The following is a 20,983-nucleotide window of genomic DNA, read 5'->3' as shown; positions in this document are numbered from 1 at the left end:
CTCATTTTTCTAAAAAGATATATAAATTTATTTTTATTTTTTTAATTATTGTCTTGAAATAGTCTCATTAATTATTTTAATTTTAAAATAAATATATTAAATAAAGTTAAAAAAAAATGTAGATTTTTACCATGGACAACTTGATAAGCCTATTTTTGTTTTTTTTTTTAAATGAGATTGAGTCCAAACATTTTTATTATGTTTTTCACATTTTCTAAAATTAAGTTCTAGAACACAAAATTTCAAAATTTTCCCAAAAAAAAAAAATGTTGTACCAAAGCTTTAAAGAACAGAGTTTCTCATTGCAATATATATTGTAGAAGACTGATTTCTTTCCTAATCCGGATTTTAAAATTTCATGCATCTTACTTTGATCACAAACCCGAGAGAAGCCCCGAATAAAAATAAAGTACTAGAAAGTAAATAAAATAAATATTAAAAAAGAATTATAAACAAATCTTAATATCAAATATAAGCAACAATCACTAAATTTACATGATTCACAATAATCTTGGGCATGCCCATGTAAGAAAGATGAAGTACAACAAAGTAGAAGAGTAAAAGAAACTACTCATGTTTCATCCAAAAATTACAATATCCAAATAGACAAATATTAGTAACCGATTCCATCAAAAGTAACATAAAATTATGTTAATAGTATCATTGAAGAAGCATAAAAGAACAACTAATAGAAAGGTTGTAAGGAGATTTGAGTGGCAAGTTGTAGTAATTGAAAGTTGATACTGGATTTGAATTCTACTTCTATTTAGAAGCTAAATACACTTCCACAACATGCAAGGAGATTCCAAAACCTTTAAATAAACCAACTTGTTCTTTGAGTCATGATTGAAGCCTCCGAAAGTACCGAAAGTGGAGATCAATTTTTGAATCCATTCTTCATCTCTTAATCGACCACCATCTTATTTCATAAGTTGTTTAATGATCGAGCTTTTGTATGCCAATAATGAATGACATTATGAAATATGAGGTTATCTTCCAGTAAAAATCAGTCCCAAGGATGGTTCGATTAAACTTGATTCTCACCTATAATTCCGCCAAATAAAAAAAAGAAAAAAAGTTAGTTTAAGAATAATAACTCTTACACTAATATGCAAATGGTACCATAAAAAGACTCATGACACTCCTTTCAAGCATCTTGAACATATAGATCAATCATCTTGGATTGGCTTTCCATTATTTTGGAACATGAATAATGTCATAACTATATGTTACAACAGCCAACTCAATAAATTATGTACTTTGTTTTTTAATTTCGATATTAAAGGAATTGTATAAGAATGAACTAAAAGAAAACACAAATTATCATAAAGAACAATGTGACAGTTGTTGATGAAGGCTTACCATATATACCTCATCAAAATGATTAATTCTCTCTGCTTTGAGGTCAAATATGTAGCTCAATCTTTTTTCCTACAAAAAATCATACAAGAATTAATTTTTTGAAATCTATTACATAAAAAGTAGAATCTATAACAATTTTTGAGATACGAATGAACCTTTGTTGAGTTTGACAGATGTCATAGGAGCTTGCAAATTAGAAGATCTATACGTCATGAATGTTCAACGATATCGGAACCAACAACTTGATTACAAGACTTGGGAAATAAGCCTGCCAAATCAATAAAGCTAACAACATTATGTACATAATGGAATGCTTTAATTGTAGCCAAGAGTTTTTTCACTTAGAGATTAGATGATCTTACAATGCAATTACAAAGAAACTCCAAAATTTACACTTTCGCAGTATTGGATTCTAGCAACTTCTTCCCTTAGCAATAGGCAATATAATTCCTCCTAACAAAAGAAGGGCAAAAGAACAAGAAATTATTAATCTCGTGTCATAGAAGAGGACATCCACACTAAACATCATATTACTCATTTTCAGTTAAGAATTATATATAAAGGCTTGTCTAGGCACCTAACAATAAATTGAATCAAGCACTTCAAGTCGGTAGTACGAGCCGCTCACTCAACTAGTTGCTGTTTGCTGTTTTATTACTTTGAACAACTAAAATACAATAGTTGAATTTGAGCTTTTATAGTTCTTACGAAATTTGTAGTGAAGAACTAAGCTATAAAGAGTTTTGAGGTGGGAAGACGAAGTGGAGTGACATACCTGAATAATAGAGACATAATGATGCAAGTGAATTTACTCATTCCATATGCACCAACAATACATAACTTATAAAATAAGAATTGGAACAAATTGAATGTAAAATAAGAAATAAAGTAGCCATCAAAAGAAGGAAAAAAAGTTGGCATAGCAAACCTTAGAACACGCATTGCGGATAGTGCACCCGAATTGTAAAGAGAGAATAGGTCCTTTGTGCATTAGCTATTTGAGACTGGTAGATATGAATTCTTGGGACATGATAAGCCATAGGATCAATCTGCACATGCTTCCTTTTGACATCCCTCTGGTAGTGATTTCAAGCTTGACAATGAATAACAACAAGCTTAGTGAGGTGACTTACCATCTATTTTACCTAAGTTAAAGAATGAACACATACCCAAAGTGTTAGATTCTTTGCTGTAGTAAGGTGAATACATATTGGATGCTACCTCTCAAGTTCTTAGAATTGATTCCTACATTCACATAAAAAATCTTTAACTTGCTGAAATTCCCTAAGACATAAGATTTCACCACCATTAGCATTTACATTTCGAATATCTAGACTTGGACAAATAAACAATGGCATGTCAAAATTTAAGAGAGAAATGATGTACCAAAATCCTTTTTTTGGAACATATGTTGGATTCTCTATCGCCATCAATATGCATAGATGTCAATGGATGTAGGAAGGAGAAAGGAAATGAAGGAGATGGTACTGTGGATCCTTAAGATATAGATGCAGTGGCATGGATGTCGGCTTAAGGAGAATAGGAAGAAAAGGAAAACATGGCAAGAATGAAGCTTCTGTTGTTTATCTGGTAATGCCACTACCATCTCGACATATGTTTTAAGTTTCTCTAATTTTTGAGTTTCTCCATCATGGCAGAAATGAGAAGAATAATCCTGTTAATTCTCCTTGTTTCACCCTTCCTATAAGACAAGGTATAAGAATTTTTAGCAAATTAAATAACAGAAAATAAACCAACAAAACCAAAAAAGAGAGGAATGGGTCCTAAACCTGAATAATGAAGACATGTTATAGACAACATGCAAAGCTTAAATATCGAATTGAATGGCTAACTTTTCCCATATGCCTCAGGTACCCATAACATGTCAATATTTATTTATGGAATATTGAAAAGCATCCATCCAATCCTCAACATCACCCCTTTGGTATTGGTCAGCAATAGAATGAATCTGCAATAAATTTGTCCAATAAAATCCAGTCAAAAGAATTACAAACATGACTCATAACCATGAAAAGGACTTGCATAATATGAGTGTTTTTGGAAATGCATCAAAGACTCTGGTAATTAAAGCTGTAAAGAAAGTGTAACATTCTTAAAGGACAATTGTAAAATAATGAAAAGTAAATCCCATAGAAAAGGAATATAGGTAGATTTGCAAACCTAAAATATTTTTGTATGGTGTGATAGAATTAAAGAGCACAAGAATCTTTTATCTATTTGTCATCAATTTTGAGAAAATGAGAGAAAAACATAAATTTTCATCATCATTCAAAAATGATATCTAGAATTATACAAACAAACAATAATGCAACATACTTACCAAATTAAGAGAAGTAAGCACTTAGGGCTCCTCTTGTGGAAGAGATGTTATATAGATCTAAATCCTGATCAAGATATAGATATATCAGCATGCATTTCAGCTCAAGTAAAATAAAAGATGAGGAAACCAGAGAAGTAATGAATGTTGGTTACTGTTGTTTTGCTAGTGATATTGATACTATCCCTCCACCATCTCTTTTCCTCCATCATGGCAGGAATGGGAAGAATGGTCCTGCTAGTTCTCCTTGTTTTATACTCCCCTCAAACCAACTTGCCTTTCAATGAAAATGAAGGAGATATGCCGCTATTGTTATCCGTGCATCCCAAAGCATTTAGATTCCCATGATCAAGAAGCTTGAGAGACGAGAATTAACCACTTGCCACATGGATTCAGTAATATGTGCTCCTTGCTCAAGTGGAGTATTGTTGTTCTACTTTAAATGAGAGTTAAAAAAAAGATCCAAATATCAGACAAAAAACATCAGACGAAGTACAACATTTTTTAGTAAATGAATGAAAGGGGTAAACAATCCAGAGCATAAGGAGATGAGTCAATTCTAAACCTGAATAGTGGAGACAAAGTATGGACAACATGCTAAAAATAGTATAGATTGGGAGTGTGATGTAAGTGAGCTAACTCGTTCCATATGCATCGGTTATCCTCAACCTATCAACATTTTTTTAGGAATATTAAAGGGTGTTGGCTTAATAGAATGAATCATCAAGAAATTGGACTAGTGAAAATAATTACAAGCATTGTTCAATCCAAAAATATAAAATTAAATCATAATTTATAACTGGGGAAAAGACTTGTTTAGTTAGAAAGTATTATATGCACATCCCAAGTGATATTCTAAATAACTACAAGAAAACCGAACATGACATTTACAGTCCCAATTGTATTACTGAGTAAAAGAACATAGACATGCAGCAAAGTGAAGGAAAACAAATTGAAAAACCTTTTCCCTCACATATGCCATTACATATCGAAATTAGCAAAACATAATATATAAGGTTCTAAAGAGCTAGATAAATTGTAAAATAACAAAAAATAAACCTTGTAAAAACAACCATACAAATTAGATTGCAAACACATAGTAAGATGAATAATTTAAAATTGCATAGAAATATGCTCTGTTCTTTCTTTGTGATAGACACTTGTTTATATTACAAAAAACTCTAAATAAGCATTAGATTTTATTTTATGCTTTTGGTGCCATCTTATAAGAATCAACATAAAAAAATAAAATAAAATTAGATTGCTTGTGGCAGTCCCCACGGAAGAAGCACCTTAGTCTACACCTATATACACCGATGGTCTTCTTCACACTACCAATCAATTCAACATGTGGTGGGGTTAACCTCAATACATTAACGTGTCCATCAAGGAATATGGAGCGACACTTCTTTAAGTTCTAACCCAAACATTGTTAAACACTACAAGCAAATCCATAAAAGAGTCTAGTTTTGATTAATATAAATTTCCTGGCTGAGTTTTCCTGAGCTTTAGTTTTCTTGGTGGCCATCTAGAGGCATGATGGTTGCAATTTTTGAAGGCATTATAAGCATTAAATAATCAGTATTGCAACAGTTTCAAGTATTATATTCTGAAATTTATATAATATTTGAGAGTAGTGAGATGACAACAATTTCGACGACAGTAAAATGCAAACATGTAAACTGCAAACACCGAGTAACAAGGCATTTTGGTAACTAAGCATTTTATCGAACAGGTGAAGTGCGAACAAATAAGGAAAAACACAACAAACAACAGAAATTGGATTGCATTACTTGAAATTTATTGTGGATGACGCATTCAATTAAAGAGACAAGGCAAGCTTCACATACCTGCTTCAATGTCGCGAAATAATAATTTCGGGAATATGAGAAATCATAGCCGAAACTTCACCAGTTTTGTATTTGTATCTTCTATATAAGTGTGGACAACCACAGATTTCGAGTGTGTGTAGATGGCGGAGGGATCGCATCTCTGCTGGCAGAAATAACAAATTATGGCAGTGTTCAATGCGAAGCTTTGAAAGTGATGTGAGGCGGCCGATCTAGTGTGGTAAAGTGACCAAACCAGAGATATATTCAATTGTTGAGAGTTTGTCGGGTGGAAACATGTTGAAGCCCCTCTGGCAGAGATATCGGATCATTTATGCGTCTAATAGACAGAGACTTCAATGAAGAAGAGACAGAGATCAAATGTAAGCGTAGCTCCACAGTGGTGTTGCCTAGCTGTAGATCCTCAAGATAAGGATATGAAGGAGCTTGCTCTGCTGCTACATCCCTCCTTCCCCATCCCTCCAAGTGGGCAAATAAAAAGTTGGAGTGTCCTCAGACATGGGAATAATGGCTTTGCTGATGATGGGTAATCCCTTCAAATTTGTTGTTTTGCTAGTGATATTGATACTATCCCTCCACCATCTCTTTTCCTCCATCATGGCAAGGAATGGGAAGAATGGTCCTGCTAGTTCTCTTTATTTTATACTCCCCTCAAACCAACTTGCCTCTCAATGAAAATGAGGGAGATATGTCGCTATTGTTATCCATGCACCCCAAAGCATTTAGATTCCCACGATCAAGAAACTTGAGAGACGAGAATTAACCACTTACCACATGGATTCAATAATATGTGCTCCTTGCTCAAGTGGTATATTGTTTGTTCTACTTCAAATAAGAGTTAAAAAAAAAGATGAAAACATCAGAAGAAGTACAAAAAATTTTAGTAAATGAATGAAAGGGGTAAACAATTCAGAGCAAAAGGAGAGGAGTCAATTCTAAACCTGAATAGTGGAGACAAGTATGGCAACATGCTAAAAAGAGTATAGGTTGGGAATGTGATGTAAGTGAGCTAACTCGTTCCATATGCATCGGTTATCCTCCGTCTGTCAACATTTTTTTAAGGAATATTAAAGGGTGTTGGCTTAATAGAATGAATCATCAAGAATTAGACTAGCGAAAAGAATTATAAGCATTGTTCAATCCAAAAATATAAAATCAAATCATAATTTATAACTAGGGAAAAGACTTCCATAATAAGAAAGTATTATATGCACATCTCAAGTGATATTCTGAATAACTACAAGAAAACCGAACATGACATTTACAGTCCCAGTTGTATTCATGAATAAACGAACATAGACATGCAACAAAGTGAAGGAAAACAAATTGAAAACCTTTTTCCTCACATATGCTATTACATATTGAAATTAGCAAAATATAATATATAAGGTTCTTAAAAGATAACAAAAAATAAACCCTGTAAAAACAACCATACAAATTGGATTGCAAACACATAGTAAGTTGAATAATTTAAAATTGCACAGAAATATGTTTGTTCTTTCTTTGCAATAGACTCTTGTTTATATTACAAAAAACTCTAAATAAGCATTAGATTTTATTTTATGCTTTTGGTGCCATCTTATAAGAATCAACATAAAAAAATAAAATAAAATTAGATTGCTTGTGGCAGTCCCCACGGAAGAAGCACCTTAGTCTACACCTATATACACCGATGGTCTTCTTCACACTACCAATCAATTCAACATGTGGTGGGGTTAACCTCAATACATTAACGTGTCCATCAAGGAATATGGAGCGACACTTCTTTAAGTTCTAACCCAAACATTGTTAAACACTACAAGCAAATCCATAAAAGAGTCTAGTTTTGATTAATATAAATTCCTGGCTGAGTTTCCTGAGCTTTAGTTTTCTTGGGTGGCCATCTAGAGGCATGATGGTTGCAATTTTTGAAGGCATTATAAGCATTAATAATCAGTATTGCAACAGTTTCAAGTATTATATTCTGAAATTTATATAATATTTGAGAGTAGTGAGATGACAACAATTTCGACGACAGTAAAATGCAAACATGTAAACTGCAAACACCGAGTAACAAGGCATTTTGGTAACCTAAGCATTTTATCGAACAGGTGAAGTGCGAACAAATAAGGAAAAACACAACAAACAACCAGAAATTGGATTGCATACTTGAAATTTATTGTGGATGACGCATTCAATTAAAGAGACAAGGCAAGCTTCACATACCTGCTTCAATGTCGCGAAATAATAATTTCGGGAATATGAGAAATCATAGCCGAAACTTCACCAGTTTTGTATTTGTATCTTCTATATAAGTGTGGACAACCACAGATTTCGAGTGTGTGTAGATGGCGGAGGGATCGCATCTCTGCTGGCAGAAATAACAAATTATGGCAGTGTTCAATGCGAAGCTTTGAAAGTGATGTGAGGCGGCCGATCTAGTGTGGTAAAGTGACCAAACCAGAGATATATTCAATTGTGAGAGTTTGTCGGGTGGAAACATGTTGAAGCCCCTCTGGCAGAGATATCGGATCATTTATGCGTCTAATAGACAGAGACTTCAATGAAGAAGAGACAGAGATTAAATGTAAGCGTAGCTCCACAGTGGTGTTGCCTAGCTGTAGATCCTCAAGATAAGGATATGAAGGAGCTTGCTCTGCTGCTACATCCCTCCTTCCCCATCCCTCCAAAGTGGGCAAATAAAAAAGTTGGAGTGTCCTCAGACATGGGAATAATGGCTTTGCTGATGATGGGTAATCCCTTCAAATTTGTTGTTTTGCTAGTGATATTGATACTATCCCTCCACCATCTCTTTTCCTCCATCATGGCAGGAATGGGAAGAATGGTCCTGCTAGTTCTCTTTATTTTATACTCCCCTCAAACCAACTTGCCTCTCAATGAAAATGAGGGAGATATGTCGCTATTGTTATCCATGCACCCCAAAGCATTTAGATTCCCACGATCAAGAAACTTGAGAGACGAGAATTAACCACTTACCACATGGATTCAATAATATGTGCTCCTTGCTCAAGTGGTATATTGTTGTTCTACTTCAAATAAGAGTTAAAAAAAAAGATCAAAACATCAGAAGAAGTACAAAAAATTTTAGTAAATGAATGAAAGGAGTAAACAATTCAGAGCAAAAGGAGATGAGTCAATTCTAAACCTGAATAGTGGAGACAAAGTATGGACAACATGCTAAAAAGAGTATAGGTTGGGAATGTGATGTAAGTGAGCTAACTCGTTCCATATGCATCGGTTATCCTCCGTCTGTCAACATTTTTTTAAGGAATATTAAAGGGTGTTGGCTTAATAGAATGAATCATCAAGAAATTAGACTAGCGAAAAGAATTATAAGCATTGTTCAATCCAAAAATATAAAATCAAATCATAATTTATAACTAGGGAAAAGACTTCCATAATAAGAAAGTATTATATGCACATCTCAAGTGATATTCTGAATAACTACAAGAAACCGAACATGACATTTACAGTCCCAGTTGTATTCATGAATAAACGAACATAGACATGCAACAAAGTGAAGGAAAACAAATTGAAAAACCTTTTTCCTCACATATGCTATTACATATTGAAATTAGCAAAAATAATATATAAGGTTCTTAAAAGATAACAAAAAATAAACCCTGTAAAAACAACCATACAAATTGGATTGCAAACACATAGTAAGTTGAATAATTTAAAATTGCACAGAAATATGTTTGTTCTTTCTTTGCAATAGACTCTTGTTTATATTACAAAAAACTCTAAATAAGCATTAGATTTTATTTTATGCTTTTGGTGCCATCTTATAAGAATCAACATAAAAAAAAAAAAAAATAAGAAAAAGAAATTAAATTGCTTGTGGCAGTCCCCGTGGAAGAAGCACCTTAGTCTACACCTATATACACCAATGGTCTTCTTCACACTACCAATCAATTCAACATGTGATGGGGGTTCATCTCAATACATTAACATGTCCATCAAGGAATATGGAGCTACACTTCTTTAAGTTCTAACCCAAACATTGTTAAACACTACAAGCAAATCCATATAAGAGTCTAGTTCTGATTAATATAAATTCCTGGCTGAGTTTCCTGAGCTTTAGTTTTCTTGGGTGGCCATCTAGAGGCATGATGGATGCAATTTTTGAAGGCATTCCAAGCCTTAAATAATCAGTAGTGCAATAGTTTCAAGTATTATATTCTGAAATTTATATAATATTTGAGAGAAATGAGATGACAACAATTTCGACGGCAGTAAAATGCAAACGTGTAAACTGCAAACACCGAGTAACAAGGCATTTTGGTAACCTAAGCATTTTATCGAACAGGTGAAGTGCGAACAAATAACAAAAAGCACAACAAACAATTGGAAATTGGATTGCATACTTGAAATTTATTATGGATGACGCATTCAATTAAAGAGACAAGGCAAGCTTCACATACCTGCTTTCAACATCACGCAAAAAAAAATTGGGAATATGAGAAATCTTAGGCCAATCTTCGCCAGTTTCCATTTGGCATCTTTCATATAAGTATGGACATCCATCGATAACGAGTGTGTGTAGATGGCGGAGGGATCGCATCTCTTCTGGCAGTGATGTTAAAGAAGGGCACCCTTCAATGCAAAGCTCTGAAAGTGATGTGAGGCGGCCGATCCAGTCTGGTAAAGTTGCCAAACCAGATGAATATTCAATTCTGAGAGTTTGTAGGGTGGAAACATGTTGAAGCCCCTCTGGCAGAGATATCAGATCTTCTATTTCATTAATATACAGAGACTTCATGAAGAAGAGGCAGAGATCAAATGTGAGCATAGCTCCGTACTGATGTTTCTCAGCTTTAGATCCTCAAGATAAGGATATGAAGGAGCTTGCTCTGCTGCTACATCCCTCCTTCCCCATCCCTCCAAATTGGGCAAATAAAAAAGTTGGAGTGTCCTCAGACATGGGAATAATGGCTTTGCTGATGATGGGTAATCCCTTCAAATTTGTTGTTTTGCTAGTGATATTGATACTATCCCTCCACCATCTCTTTTCCTCCATCATGGCAGGAATGGGAAGAATGGTCCTGCTAGTTCTCCTTATTTTATACTCCCCTCAAATCAACTTGCCTCTCAATGAAAATGAGGGAGATATGTCGCTATTGTTATCCATGCACCCCAAAGCATTTAGATTCCCACGATCAAGAAACTTGAGGGACGAGAATTAACCACTTACCACATGGATTCAATAATATGTGCTCCTTGCTCAAGTGGTATATTGTTGTTCTACTTCAAATAAGAGTTAAAAAAAAAGATCAAAACATCAGAAGAAGTACAAAAAATTTTAGTAAATGAATGAAAGGGGTAAACAATTCAGAGCAAAAGGAGAGGAGTCAATTCTAAACCTGAATAGTGGAGACAAAGTATGAACAACATGCTAAAAAGAGTATAGGTTGGGAATGTGATGTAAGTGAGCTAACTCGTTCCATATGCATCGGTTATCCTCTGCCTGTCAACATTTTTTTAAGGAATATTAAAGGGTGTTGGCTTAATAGAATGAATCATCAAGAAATTAGACTAGAGAAAAGAATTACAAGCATTGTTCAATCCAAAAATATAAAATCAAATCATAATTTATAACCAGGGAAAAGACTTCCATAATAAGAAAGTATTATATGCACATCCCAAGTGATATCCTGAATAACTACAAGAAAACCGAACATGGCATTTACAGTCCCAATTGTATTCATGAGTAAAAGAACATAGACATGCAACAAAGTGAAGGAAAACAAATTGAAAAACCTTTTTCCTCACATATGCTATTACATATTGAAATTAGCAAAACATAATATATAAGGTTCTTAAGAGATAAATTGTAAAGTAACAAAACATAAACCCTGCAAAAACAACCATACAAATTGGATTGGAAACACATAGTATGATGAATAATTTAAAATTGCACAAAAATATGCTATGATCTTTCTTTGTGATAGGCACTTGTTTATATTACAAAAAAACTCTAAATAAGCATTAGATTTTATTTTATGCTTTTGGTTCTATCTTATAAGAATCAACATTAAAAAAAAGAAAAAAGAAATTAAATTGCTTGTGGCAGTCCCTATGGAAAAAACACCTTACTCTACACCTATATACATCAATGGTCTTCTTCACACTACCAATCAATTCAACATGTGGTGGGGGTTCACCTCAATACATTAACGTGTCCATCAAGGAATATGGAGCTACACTTCTTTAAGTTCTAACCCAAACATTGTTAAACACTACAAGCAAATCCATATAAGAGCCTTGTTCTGATTAATATAAATTCCCGGCTGAGTTTCCTGAGCTTTAGTTTTCTTGAGTAGCCATCTAGGGGCATGATGGTTGCAATTTTTGAAGGCATTCCAAGCATTAAATAATCAGTATTGCAACAGTTTCAAGTATTATATTCTGAAATTTATATAATATTTGAGAGAACTGAGATGACAACAATTTCGACAGCAGTAAAATGCAAATGTGTAAACTGCAAACACCGAGTAACAAGGCATTTTGGTAAGCTAAGCATTTTATGTAACAGGTGAAGTGCGAACAAATAACAAAAAGCACAGAAAACAACTAGAAATTGGATTGCATACCGAAATTTATTGTGGATGACGCATTCATTAAAGAGACAAGGCAAGCTTCACATATCTGCTTCACCGTTCCCGAATGTTAATTTCGGGAATATGAGAAATCTTAGGCCAATCTTCACCAGTTTCCTTTCGGCATCTTTCATATAAGTATGGACATCCATAGATTTCAAGTGTGTGTAGATGGCGGAGGGATCGCATCTCTTCTGGCAGTGATGTTAAATTATAGCAGTGTTTAATGCGAAGCTCTGAAAGTGATGTGAGGCGGCCGATCCAGTCTGGTAAAGTTTCCAAACCAGATGAATATTCAATTCTGAGAGTTTGTAGGGTGGAAACATGTTGAAGCCCCTCTGGCAGAGATATCGGATCTTTCATTTCTATAATAGACAGAGACTTCAATGAAGAAGAAAAAGATATCAAATGTAAGCATAGCTCCGTTGAGCAATCCCTAATTGTGAGAGTTTGTAGGGTGGAAAGATGTTGAAGCCCCTCTGGCAGAGATATCGGATCTTTCATTTCTATAATAGACAGAGACTTCAATGAAGAAGAAAAAGATATCAAATGTAAGCATAGCTCCGTTGAGCAATCCCTAATTGTGAGAGTTTGTAGGGTGGAAAGATGTTGAAGCCCCTCTGGCAGAGATATCAGATCATTTATGCGTCTAATAGACAGAGACTTCAATGAAGAAGAGACAGAGATCAAATGTAAGCATAGCTCCACAGTGGTGTTGTCCAGCTGTAGATCCTCAAGATAAGGATGTGAAGGAGCTTGCTCTGCTGCTACATCCCTCATTCCCCATCCCTTCAAATTAGGCAAATGATAAAGTTGGAGTGTCTTCAGAGATGGGAAGAATGGCTTTGCTGATGAAGGGTAATCCATCATGCACTCCACAGCTATTAGCTTGAAAAGTACTAGATATTTAAGAGAAGGGAGTTGTGCAAAAGGTGGCAGAACTTTGGTTCTGACGCAAGACGATATTCGAATTTGGACTAGGTTTGGGAGCAGCAAATCCAACCCATCATTCATCATCCAATTTGGGAATCTCACACCTCTGTAATAAAATATGAAGAGCTCCTTCAGATTTGGATGTGGTTGCAGGCTTTCCATCACTAACACTGCCTCCTCACTCTCGTCGGTAGCTTTTTGTCCCTCCCAATCTAATATCAAGTACTCAAGACTCTGTTTACCCTCCAAAATGGCTTCCTTAGCTTCACTGCCTCTCGCATTTGAAAGATTTTTAATTAGTAGTTGTCCTCTGAGATTGTTAAGGAATCTCAGTTCATTCAACCTACCCATTCTCTTGTGCTTGGATTCCCCACTATCATGCCCTACCCAGAATAATGGCAAGGTTCGAAGATTAGTCAATTCTCCCAACCCACGTGGCATATATCTTAATTTATTTTCTTCATCAATCTCAAGATGCCTCAGGTTGATCAATTTTTTCATATTTCTCGGCAATTCTTTTAGACTAATACACCAGAAAAGCCTCAATGTCTGTAAATGCTTCAATCTTGTAATAGCATTTGGGAGGTTTTCAAACCACCCATAAGAAAGATCAAGATATCTTAGATGACTTAGTTTTCTTAAAGATGACAGAGCCTTATATCGTAAGAAGAACCTCATCTTCATTACCCGCAAACCTTTTAAGCTTGAAGGGAGTCTAGTCATAGAACCATCATCATCAACCGCAAAGTCAACCACAGTGTCGGAGCCATTAAAGAAAGTCCTGATGGATTTGCCCATTAAATCCTTGAGCATTTCATTGTGTTCTGTAAATAATGACACATGATGAATTCTTTCTGGAATAATCTTGTGTTCTGTAAATAATGACACATGATGAATTCTTTCTGGAATAATCTTCACATTGTGTTCTGTAAATAATGACACATGATGAATTCTTTGTGAAATAATCTTCACATCATCTGTTACAATGATAATCTCGGACTTAGTAATAGATTGTGCAAGATCATGAATTAAGTCATGCACTTTACAACTTAATATATTGTTATCATCTTTATTTTCAACTTTATGAAACAATGATCTTGACAATAGATCTTCAAAATATTGATTACCAACATCCTCTAAATCTATGTTCTCATCAGATGGTTGAAGGTAACCTTGTGCCATCCATAGTTGTACTAACAACTTTTTTTCAATTATATAATCTTTGGGAAACAATGCACAATAGGCAAAACATTGTTTCAAAGGGACGGGAAGATTGTCATAGCTTAACCTCAATATCGGTAAAATATCATTTTTTTCTCCAAGAAGTACAAGATTTTTATTTTTTTTAATGCTCAACCAATGCCTTTCTTGGGTATTGAAGTACAACATTCTGCCTAAAGTCGTGATGACCAGAGGAACTCCTTTGCACATCTTTACAATTTCTTTTCCTATGGCTACAAGGTTTGGGTGCATTTGCTCTTCTCCCTTTTTAAATGCAAGACTTTCAAACAAATCCCAAGACTCATCATCTTTAAGACCTTCCACAATATATGGGGAATCAATTCCTATAACTGATGCAACTCTTGTGCTTCGAGTGGTCACCAAAATTTTACTCCCATTTGCACCAACAGGCAATAAAGTTATGAACCGACCCCATTTCTTTTTGTCCTCGTTCCAGACATCATCTAACACAAGCAAGTACCTCTTCCCATCTAACTTTTCTTGAAGACGTTTTTGCAATTGTTCTAAGCGTAGGTTTCCCACATCTTCATTAGTCGCAGACATTAAGATGTTTTTAACGAGTACTTCAACATCGAAATCATCGGAAACACAGACCCACATGCTAAGATTAAAATAGCTTACCACCCCTTGGTCGTTGTAAACCAACTGAGCAAGGATGGTCTTGCCTAAGCCCCCTATGCCTACAATCACAACCATTGACAAATTTTCTTGAGTACTTGATTGCATCAACAACTCTATTATCTCCCTTTTGTTTTCATCTCTACCCACAATTTTATGAGATTTCTCCACAACAGAGCACGTCTCCCTCCCCCTATTCCTTACCGGGACATCAGATATGACTCTGGGAATAAAATTGAACTTGGAGATATCATTTGCAATATCATCTAGCCTTTCTCTAATATCTTTTATTCTATGACCCATCTTAAATCGAAAAGCAAGATGATTGGAAGATGAGAAGAAGTCACCTACTTGTCCAGCAAATCTTCCCTGCACATCCGTTTTTCTCCGTAACTCTTCAGTTGCAAAGTCATCGAACAAGTCATCAGCATCATAAACAACATCTTTAAGCCTCTGCACCCAAGTTGCTACAGCATGGCTCCTCTGCTGCTGCTCCTCAGCATCAACAAGTACAGCTTTGATCATGGACAGTTTCTCCTGAAGCTTTCCCAGCTCGTTTCGGACACCATACATCAACCCAATTTCTCCGTAAATAGAAGACCCCAGCGTCATCAAAAGCTTCTCAATAAGACTGAATGGAATTTGTTCGGCCATCTTTCAAACAGCTAAGGAGAATGAATGGAAATTATGGAATTGTAGCAAGAGAGAATACCCGGAAAAACCAACTGAAAGTGTTGTGAGCAGCAGATCTGTGAAGCTCAGGCCAATATATAGACTAAACCAAGCATTATTTCAATAATATAAATCAACTTGGGGTGGCCGGCCGAGTTAATATTGTGAAGGGCATCCTTTTTTTTTTTTGTCATTTTGTATCAGGAAAATATAGCATCAAAAAGTGATGCTTAATCCCAATTATGATGTAGTAAAAATGGATTTATTTATTTGTATTTAAATCTTTTTTTTTATTATTATATATACTTTCACTAGTGTTGGCAAATAAGACAATAAAGATACGAGACTAATAATAATTTAATTATTTTGGCATAATAATTTAAGTTAATTTTAACTTTAAGTTTACAATATCAAGTCATTTTATGAAATATATTTAATCTACTTAATGACTTAAATTAAGTTAATAAGTTATATTAAACTATTAAATTAATTTACTAAATACTCTTTAAGTGTCATTTTTAATATTAAATATAACATATTTTTAATTGAAGTTCAATGAAATAAACCTTTATCTATACATTATTGCTGGGTATTTATCGGTGATAGTAATGATATGATACAAATTTTATTTTCATCTATTATCATTTCATCAAAGTTTTATTGAAAATTTTCAAATTTGAAATAAGATGATATTTTTTTTTATTTTTCTATTAATATTTAAAATCCAATTATTAGTATTTGATAGTATCATTAGGGCTAATAACATGTTTATAAAATAATTTTTCTATTTCGGAAGGAAACTTTTTTAAAAGCAATGTTCGAAAAAAAATAATAGTTAAATTAGGTTTGGAAACTTAGATTTATATTTTTTTTTTTCGATATTTTGCTACTTTAAATATTAATGCAAAATGGCTAGTTAAAAGCATCAAGAATGAAGAGCTTTGGAAGGAGAGAATCTTGTTAGAATGTCAATTGTATTTTCTTCAATACCAATTTGGTTGGAGCTTAGAAAGGAGATGATCAGTGAGGTGCAATAGGCATAAACATTTTAAATTTTATAAATCTTGTAATTTTTTCTAATAGCATATTTTTTCCACTACCAAAAAAGGATTATATTAAAAGTGCCTTTCAAAAAGGATGGGCATTGAAAATTTAAACAAAATTTGGATTCTAACATCTACGTGAACCCTTTTTAGGACTTAGTAAGAAATAATAATAAGTTATGCACTATAAAAAACTGTATATGTTGATATTATGGTTTTAACTTTAATTTTAAATGCTTTTAGTTACCCACATCATTTTTCTCCATCAACCTTAAGAGTAAGTTTGGTTTTTGGAAAGTATTAACAAAATAAAAAAAAAGAATAAGAAAAATAATTTTCTCATATTTAGTTTTATGGTAGAAAATATAAAAGAAAATTAAATATAATTAAAATTAGTCAGAAATTAATGTATTTTTAAATTATTTATTTTTTATATAAAAAAGTTAAAATAAGTAAAATGAGTTGGAACTAATACATAAAAAATAAATTATTTCCTTTAAATATATTAACAAAAATTATAAATATTAATTTTCTCTTATTGGAATGTCTATGAAAAAGTTAAGAGAAAGAAAATTAAATTATTGGAGAAGTATACTTTCTCCAACCTTAACTTTATTCACTCTTATATAAGGGAATTGGGCAGAAAAAGCTTTTAGCATTTTCCTCTAATTTTTTTCCTTCATACTTTTTCCTCACATTTTTCCACGACATCCAAACATAAAATAATAATTTTTCTTATACCTTTTATTTTTTTATTTTTCTTAATATTTTCTAAGAATCAAACATAATCTTAATTATCATAATTTTTATATTTGAATGGTCTATGGATTTTTTGCATGATTTCATGTATATAAAGCCTTAGCTGCCCTAGTAAAAGACTTGTTATACCTTATATATCATTGTATTTCTTTACATATTAAGAATAATCAAATATGAGATACTCTTATCTATTATGTATATCACAATTATTTATATATACTTCTTTAAATCGAATAGGGTCATATGTTCGAATTTCAGATTTATTGCTACAATCAAAGTTGATAAAATAGCTTCTTGTTTATTTGATGAATTTTGTAACTGCGATAAAGTGGCCACTTGTTTATTTGATAAACCCTGCAATTGTTTAACAATATCTTCAAATCTTCTTTGTCTTTGCGCTCTAGTCTCTTCCGCCATGATTGGTGCTAAGACCATGCTTTCGGGTTATAAGAAAAATGTTGTGTTCTAGTCCCATCCGACATCACTTGGTCCAATAGTTTTTTTTTTTTGGAATTTATAAGATAATGGAGAAAGAAAGCAATATAGACAAACAACATGAAGAGGGGGTTTCAAAGAGCTATACTCATTTTCCTGGACTCTTACCTTTTAAAAAGGGTTATATTTTGAAGAATCACAACCTAATCATTTTTTTATTGTTTTTTTAAAGTAGGGTGACAATGATGTTGGTTGAATAATTGAATTATGTATGTTGAGTTGATATGAACGCTTTTATGATTTTTATTCAAACATGTAGTGACATTGGGGTGGAGGCCCCAATGTCATTGGTACTATTCATGGTTGTTCACTCTTTGTCTAGATCAAACATTCCACAAAACTTCAATTAATTTTTTTTTTAATCTTTGATTAAAAGTCGGATAAGTTGTTGGAAGACATTTATAAAAGACACCATTTGCCGTCCAAATTTTGTAATCTTTGATTAAAAGGCAAATAAAAAACTTAAACCATGTGAGTCACCCAATAATATAAATCAACTTGGGATGGCCGGTGGAGCTTTTTTATTCATTTGAATAGAATTAATTTTTTGACCAACAACCTATCCATGTCGCTTGATTGGGATGTAATCTTAATCTTATTTACTTGTAATTTACCCATAATTAATATCTTACAAACCATTTTTTTCTTATCTTTTTTCTTTTGTACATTTTGTATAAAAATATAGTATCAAAAAGTGGCATAAAAGGGGATTTTATTTATTTGCATTTAAAACCCTTTTCCTTTTCCTTTTTTCTTTTTTCCATTTTGCATCGGAAAAAATATAGTACCAAAAAGTGGCTTGCCAAAAAAGTGAATGTTAATCCCAACTATCATTTAGTAAAAAGGATTTATTTATTTGTATCTAAATCCTAAATCCTTTTTTTATCATACTAAAAGGGCATTTGGTAAAATATAATATTTATTATTTAATAATTTAAGTCGATTTTAAGTTAAATTATTTTTAAATATTGATTTAAAATTTATTGCTAGGTTTTTATTTGAAGTATTAATATTGTTTGGTAAAATTAATTTAATATTTATTCTAAATATTGAAATTTATATATTTACTATTATTAATTTTGACTAATATTTGTCTTCATTGATTTTAGGTAATATTTATTTTTATTAATTTTAAATAATAAATTTATTTTTTTAAACAATTATATTTAAAGTGTTATAGATACATAAATTAATTGTATAATATTTATTATAAAAAATGTGTCGTGGATGTAGAATCGTGATTGTCAAATATACTCTCACCAATGTTGGTAAATAAGACAACAAATAGATATAAGAATAAGAATAAGTTAATTATTTTGACATAATAATTAAAGTTTTTTTAGCTTTAAGTTTATAATATTATTTATCAAATATATTTGATTTACTTAATAATTTAAATTAAATTATTAAGTCATATTAATTCATTATATTGATTTACTAAACACTCTCTAAATCTCATTTTTAATATTAAATATAATATATATTTAAATATTGAAGTTCAATGAAATCAACCTTTATCTATATATTTTTGTTGGGTATTCAGCGGTAAAATTAATGATATGATACAAATTTTATTTTCATCTATTATCGTTTTTCAAAGGTTCATTGAAAATTTTCAAATTTGAAATAAGATAATTTTTTTTATTTTTATATTAATATTTAAAATCCAACTATTAGTATTTGATATTTTCATCGATGTTGGTAACAAGATCATAAAATATTTTTTCTATTTTGAGGGGAAACTTCTTTAAAAGCAAATGAAGCAAGATTATTATTGAATTTTTTCATAATTAAAAATTTAAACAAAAATTGGATCCTAATATAGACTAAACGGAGTATTGTTTCAATAATATAAACCAACTTGGGTTGGCCGGTGGAGTTTTTTTTAATCATTTGAATAGAATTAATTTTTTTTTTTTTACCAACAACCTATACATGTCACTCAATGGTGATGTAATCTTATTTATTTATTTACTTGTACTTTAACCATAACGAATCTTGTACAAAGCATCTTTTTCCTTTCTGTTTTTAGGTTTTTTTTTTAATCATTTTGTATCTGAAAAATATAATATCAAAAAGTGGCTTGCAAAAAAGTGATGGTTAACCCAATTGATCATGTAGTAAGAAGGGATTTATTTATGTCCAAGTCCTAAATCCCTATTTTTATTGTACTAAAAGAGCATTTGGTAAACATAATATTTATTATATAATAATTTAAGTAGAATTTAATTAAATTATTCTTAAATAATGATTTCAAATTTATTATTTGTTTTTATTTTAAGTATTAATAATGTTAAGTAAAGTTAATTTAACATTTATTCTAAATAATAAAATTGACATATTTATTCTTATTAATTTTGACTAATATTTATCCTCATTGATTTTAATTAATATTTATTTTCGTTAATATTAAATAATAATTTTTTTAAACAACTATATTTAAAGTATTTTAGATAATTAAGTTAGATGTATAATATTTATATTAAAAAATGAGTGATGAATGTAGGATCATGGTTGTAAAATATACTTTTACTTGTGTCGACAAATGAGATAAAAAAAGATTTGAGATAAGAATAAATTAATTATTTTAACTTATTATTTAAAATTATTTTTATTTTTAGCTATTTAATGACTTTTTTTTCTTAGACTTTTCTTCTCCCTTGATATTTTTAAGAATCAAACGTAGTCTTAATTATCATAGTTTTTTATTTGAATGATCTATACATTTTTTACATGGTTCCATGTGTACAAAACTTTGGCTGCATTGCAAAAGAGGTTTGTTATGCATTATATATCATCGTATTTCTTTAGGTATTAAAAAGGCCAAGGTAGAAAGATTCATACTCTTGTTTATTAAGTATAATCAATGTGGGTGGTGTGGCATTGGAAACATACTATTGTTTCACAAGTGTCTATGCTTTCTCTAAATTGGATAATATTTGTTTGATTTTTTAAGATAATATTGGAGAAGGAAAGCAATGAAAAATATTAGTGTTAGATAAAAAAAAAAAAAAAAGTAAAGAAAAACCAACATGAAGAAGGGCTAATGAATGAGTCAAAATTCAGCTACTA

General features: G+C 31.9%; 2 protein-coding genes across 26 annotated transcripts; both read right to left on the bottom strand.

The window, feature by feature from the left end:
* Positions 1 to 472: 472 nt before the first annotated feature.
* On the bottom strand, positions 473 to 13,937 carry LOC117910230 (putative disease resistance protein RGA3). Of its 25 annotated transcripts, XM_034824299.1 has the most exons (12): positions 12,144 to 13,937; positions 8,696 to 8,799; positions 7,756 to 8,576; positions 3,856 to 4,136; positions 3,704 to 3,767; positions 3,153 to 3,331; positions 2,749 to 3,064; positions 2,532 to 2,607; positions 1,725 to 2,455; positions 1,518 to 1,630; positions 1,363 to 1,431; positions 553 to 1,044 (listed from the first exon to the last, which is right to left on the bottom strand). In XM_034824299.1, exon 1 carries the CDS (start codon positions 13,893 to 13,895, stop codon positions 12,204 to 12,206), a length of 1,692 nt encoding a protein of 563 aa, XP_034680190.1. In that variant the 5' UTR covers positions 13,896 to 13,937; the 3' UTR covers positions 553 to 1,044; positions 1,363 to 1,431; positions 1,518 to 1,630; positions 1,725 to 2,455; positions 2,532 to 2,607; positions 2,749 to 3,064; positions 3,153 to 3,331; positions 3,704 to 3,767; positions 3,856 to 4,136; positions 7,756 to 8,576; positions 8,696 to 8,799; positions 12,144 to 12,203. The 25 variants fall into 25 exon arrangements, 19 of the variants coding, with proteins under 19 accessions (XP_034680192.1, XP_034680201.1, XP_034680202.1 ...); XM_034824300.1 differs by having other exon boundaries at positions 1,725 to 1,815; positions 1,940 to 3,064; XM_034824305.1 differs by having other exon boundaries at positions 1,725 to 2,029; positions 2,138 to 3,064.
* On the bottom strand, positions 10,782 to 15,662 carry LOC117910234 (putative disease resistance protein RGA3). The gene is made up of 2 exons (XM_034824319.1): positions 15,294 to 15,662; positions 10,782 to 10,797 (listed from the first exon to the last, which is right to left on the bottom strand). The coding sequence occupies exons 1-2, from the start codon at positions 15,594 to 15,596 to the stop codon at positions 10,795 to 10,797; spliced, it is 306 nt and encodes a 101-aa protein (XP_034680210.1). The 5' UTR covers positions 15,597 to 15,662; the 3' UTR covers positions 10,782 to 10,794.
* Positions 15,663 to 20,983: the final 5,321 nt, after the last annotated feature.

This window comes from Vitis riparia, unplaced genomic scaffold (assembly GCF_004353265.1).
Source record: "Vitis riparia cultivar Riparia Gloire de Montpellier isolate 1030 unplaced genomic scaffold, EGFV_Vit.rip_1.0 scaffold658_pilon_pilon, whole genome shotgun sequence".
Classification (NCBI taxonomy): domain Eukaryota; kingdom Viridiplantae; phylum Streptophyta; class Magnoliopsida; order Vitales; family Vitaceae; genus Vitis; species Vitis riparia.
This window is presented reverse-complemented; position numbering and strand designations above follow the sequence as displayed.

Coding starts and splice junctions, on each gene's coding strand:
- LOC117910230 (XM_034824301.1), bottom strand. CDS start 13,895: ATGCTCAAGGATTTAATGGGCAAATCCATCAGGACTTTCTTTAATGGC.
- LOC117910234 (XM_034824319.1), bottom strand. CDS start 15,596: ATGGCCGAACAAATTCCATTCAGTCTTATTGAGAAGCTTTTGATGACG.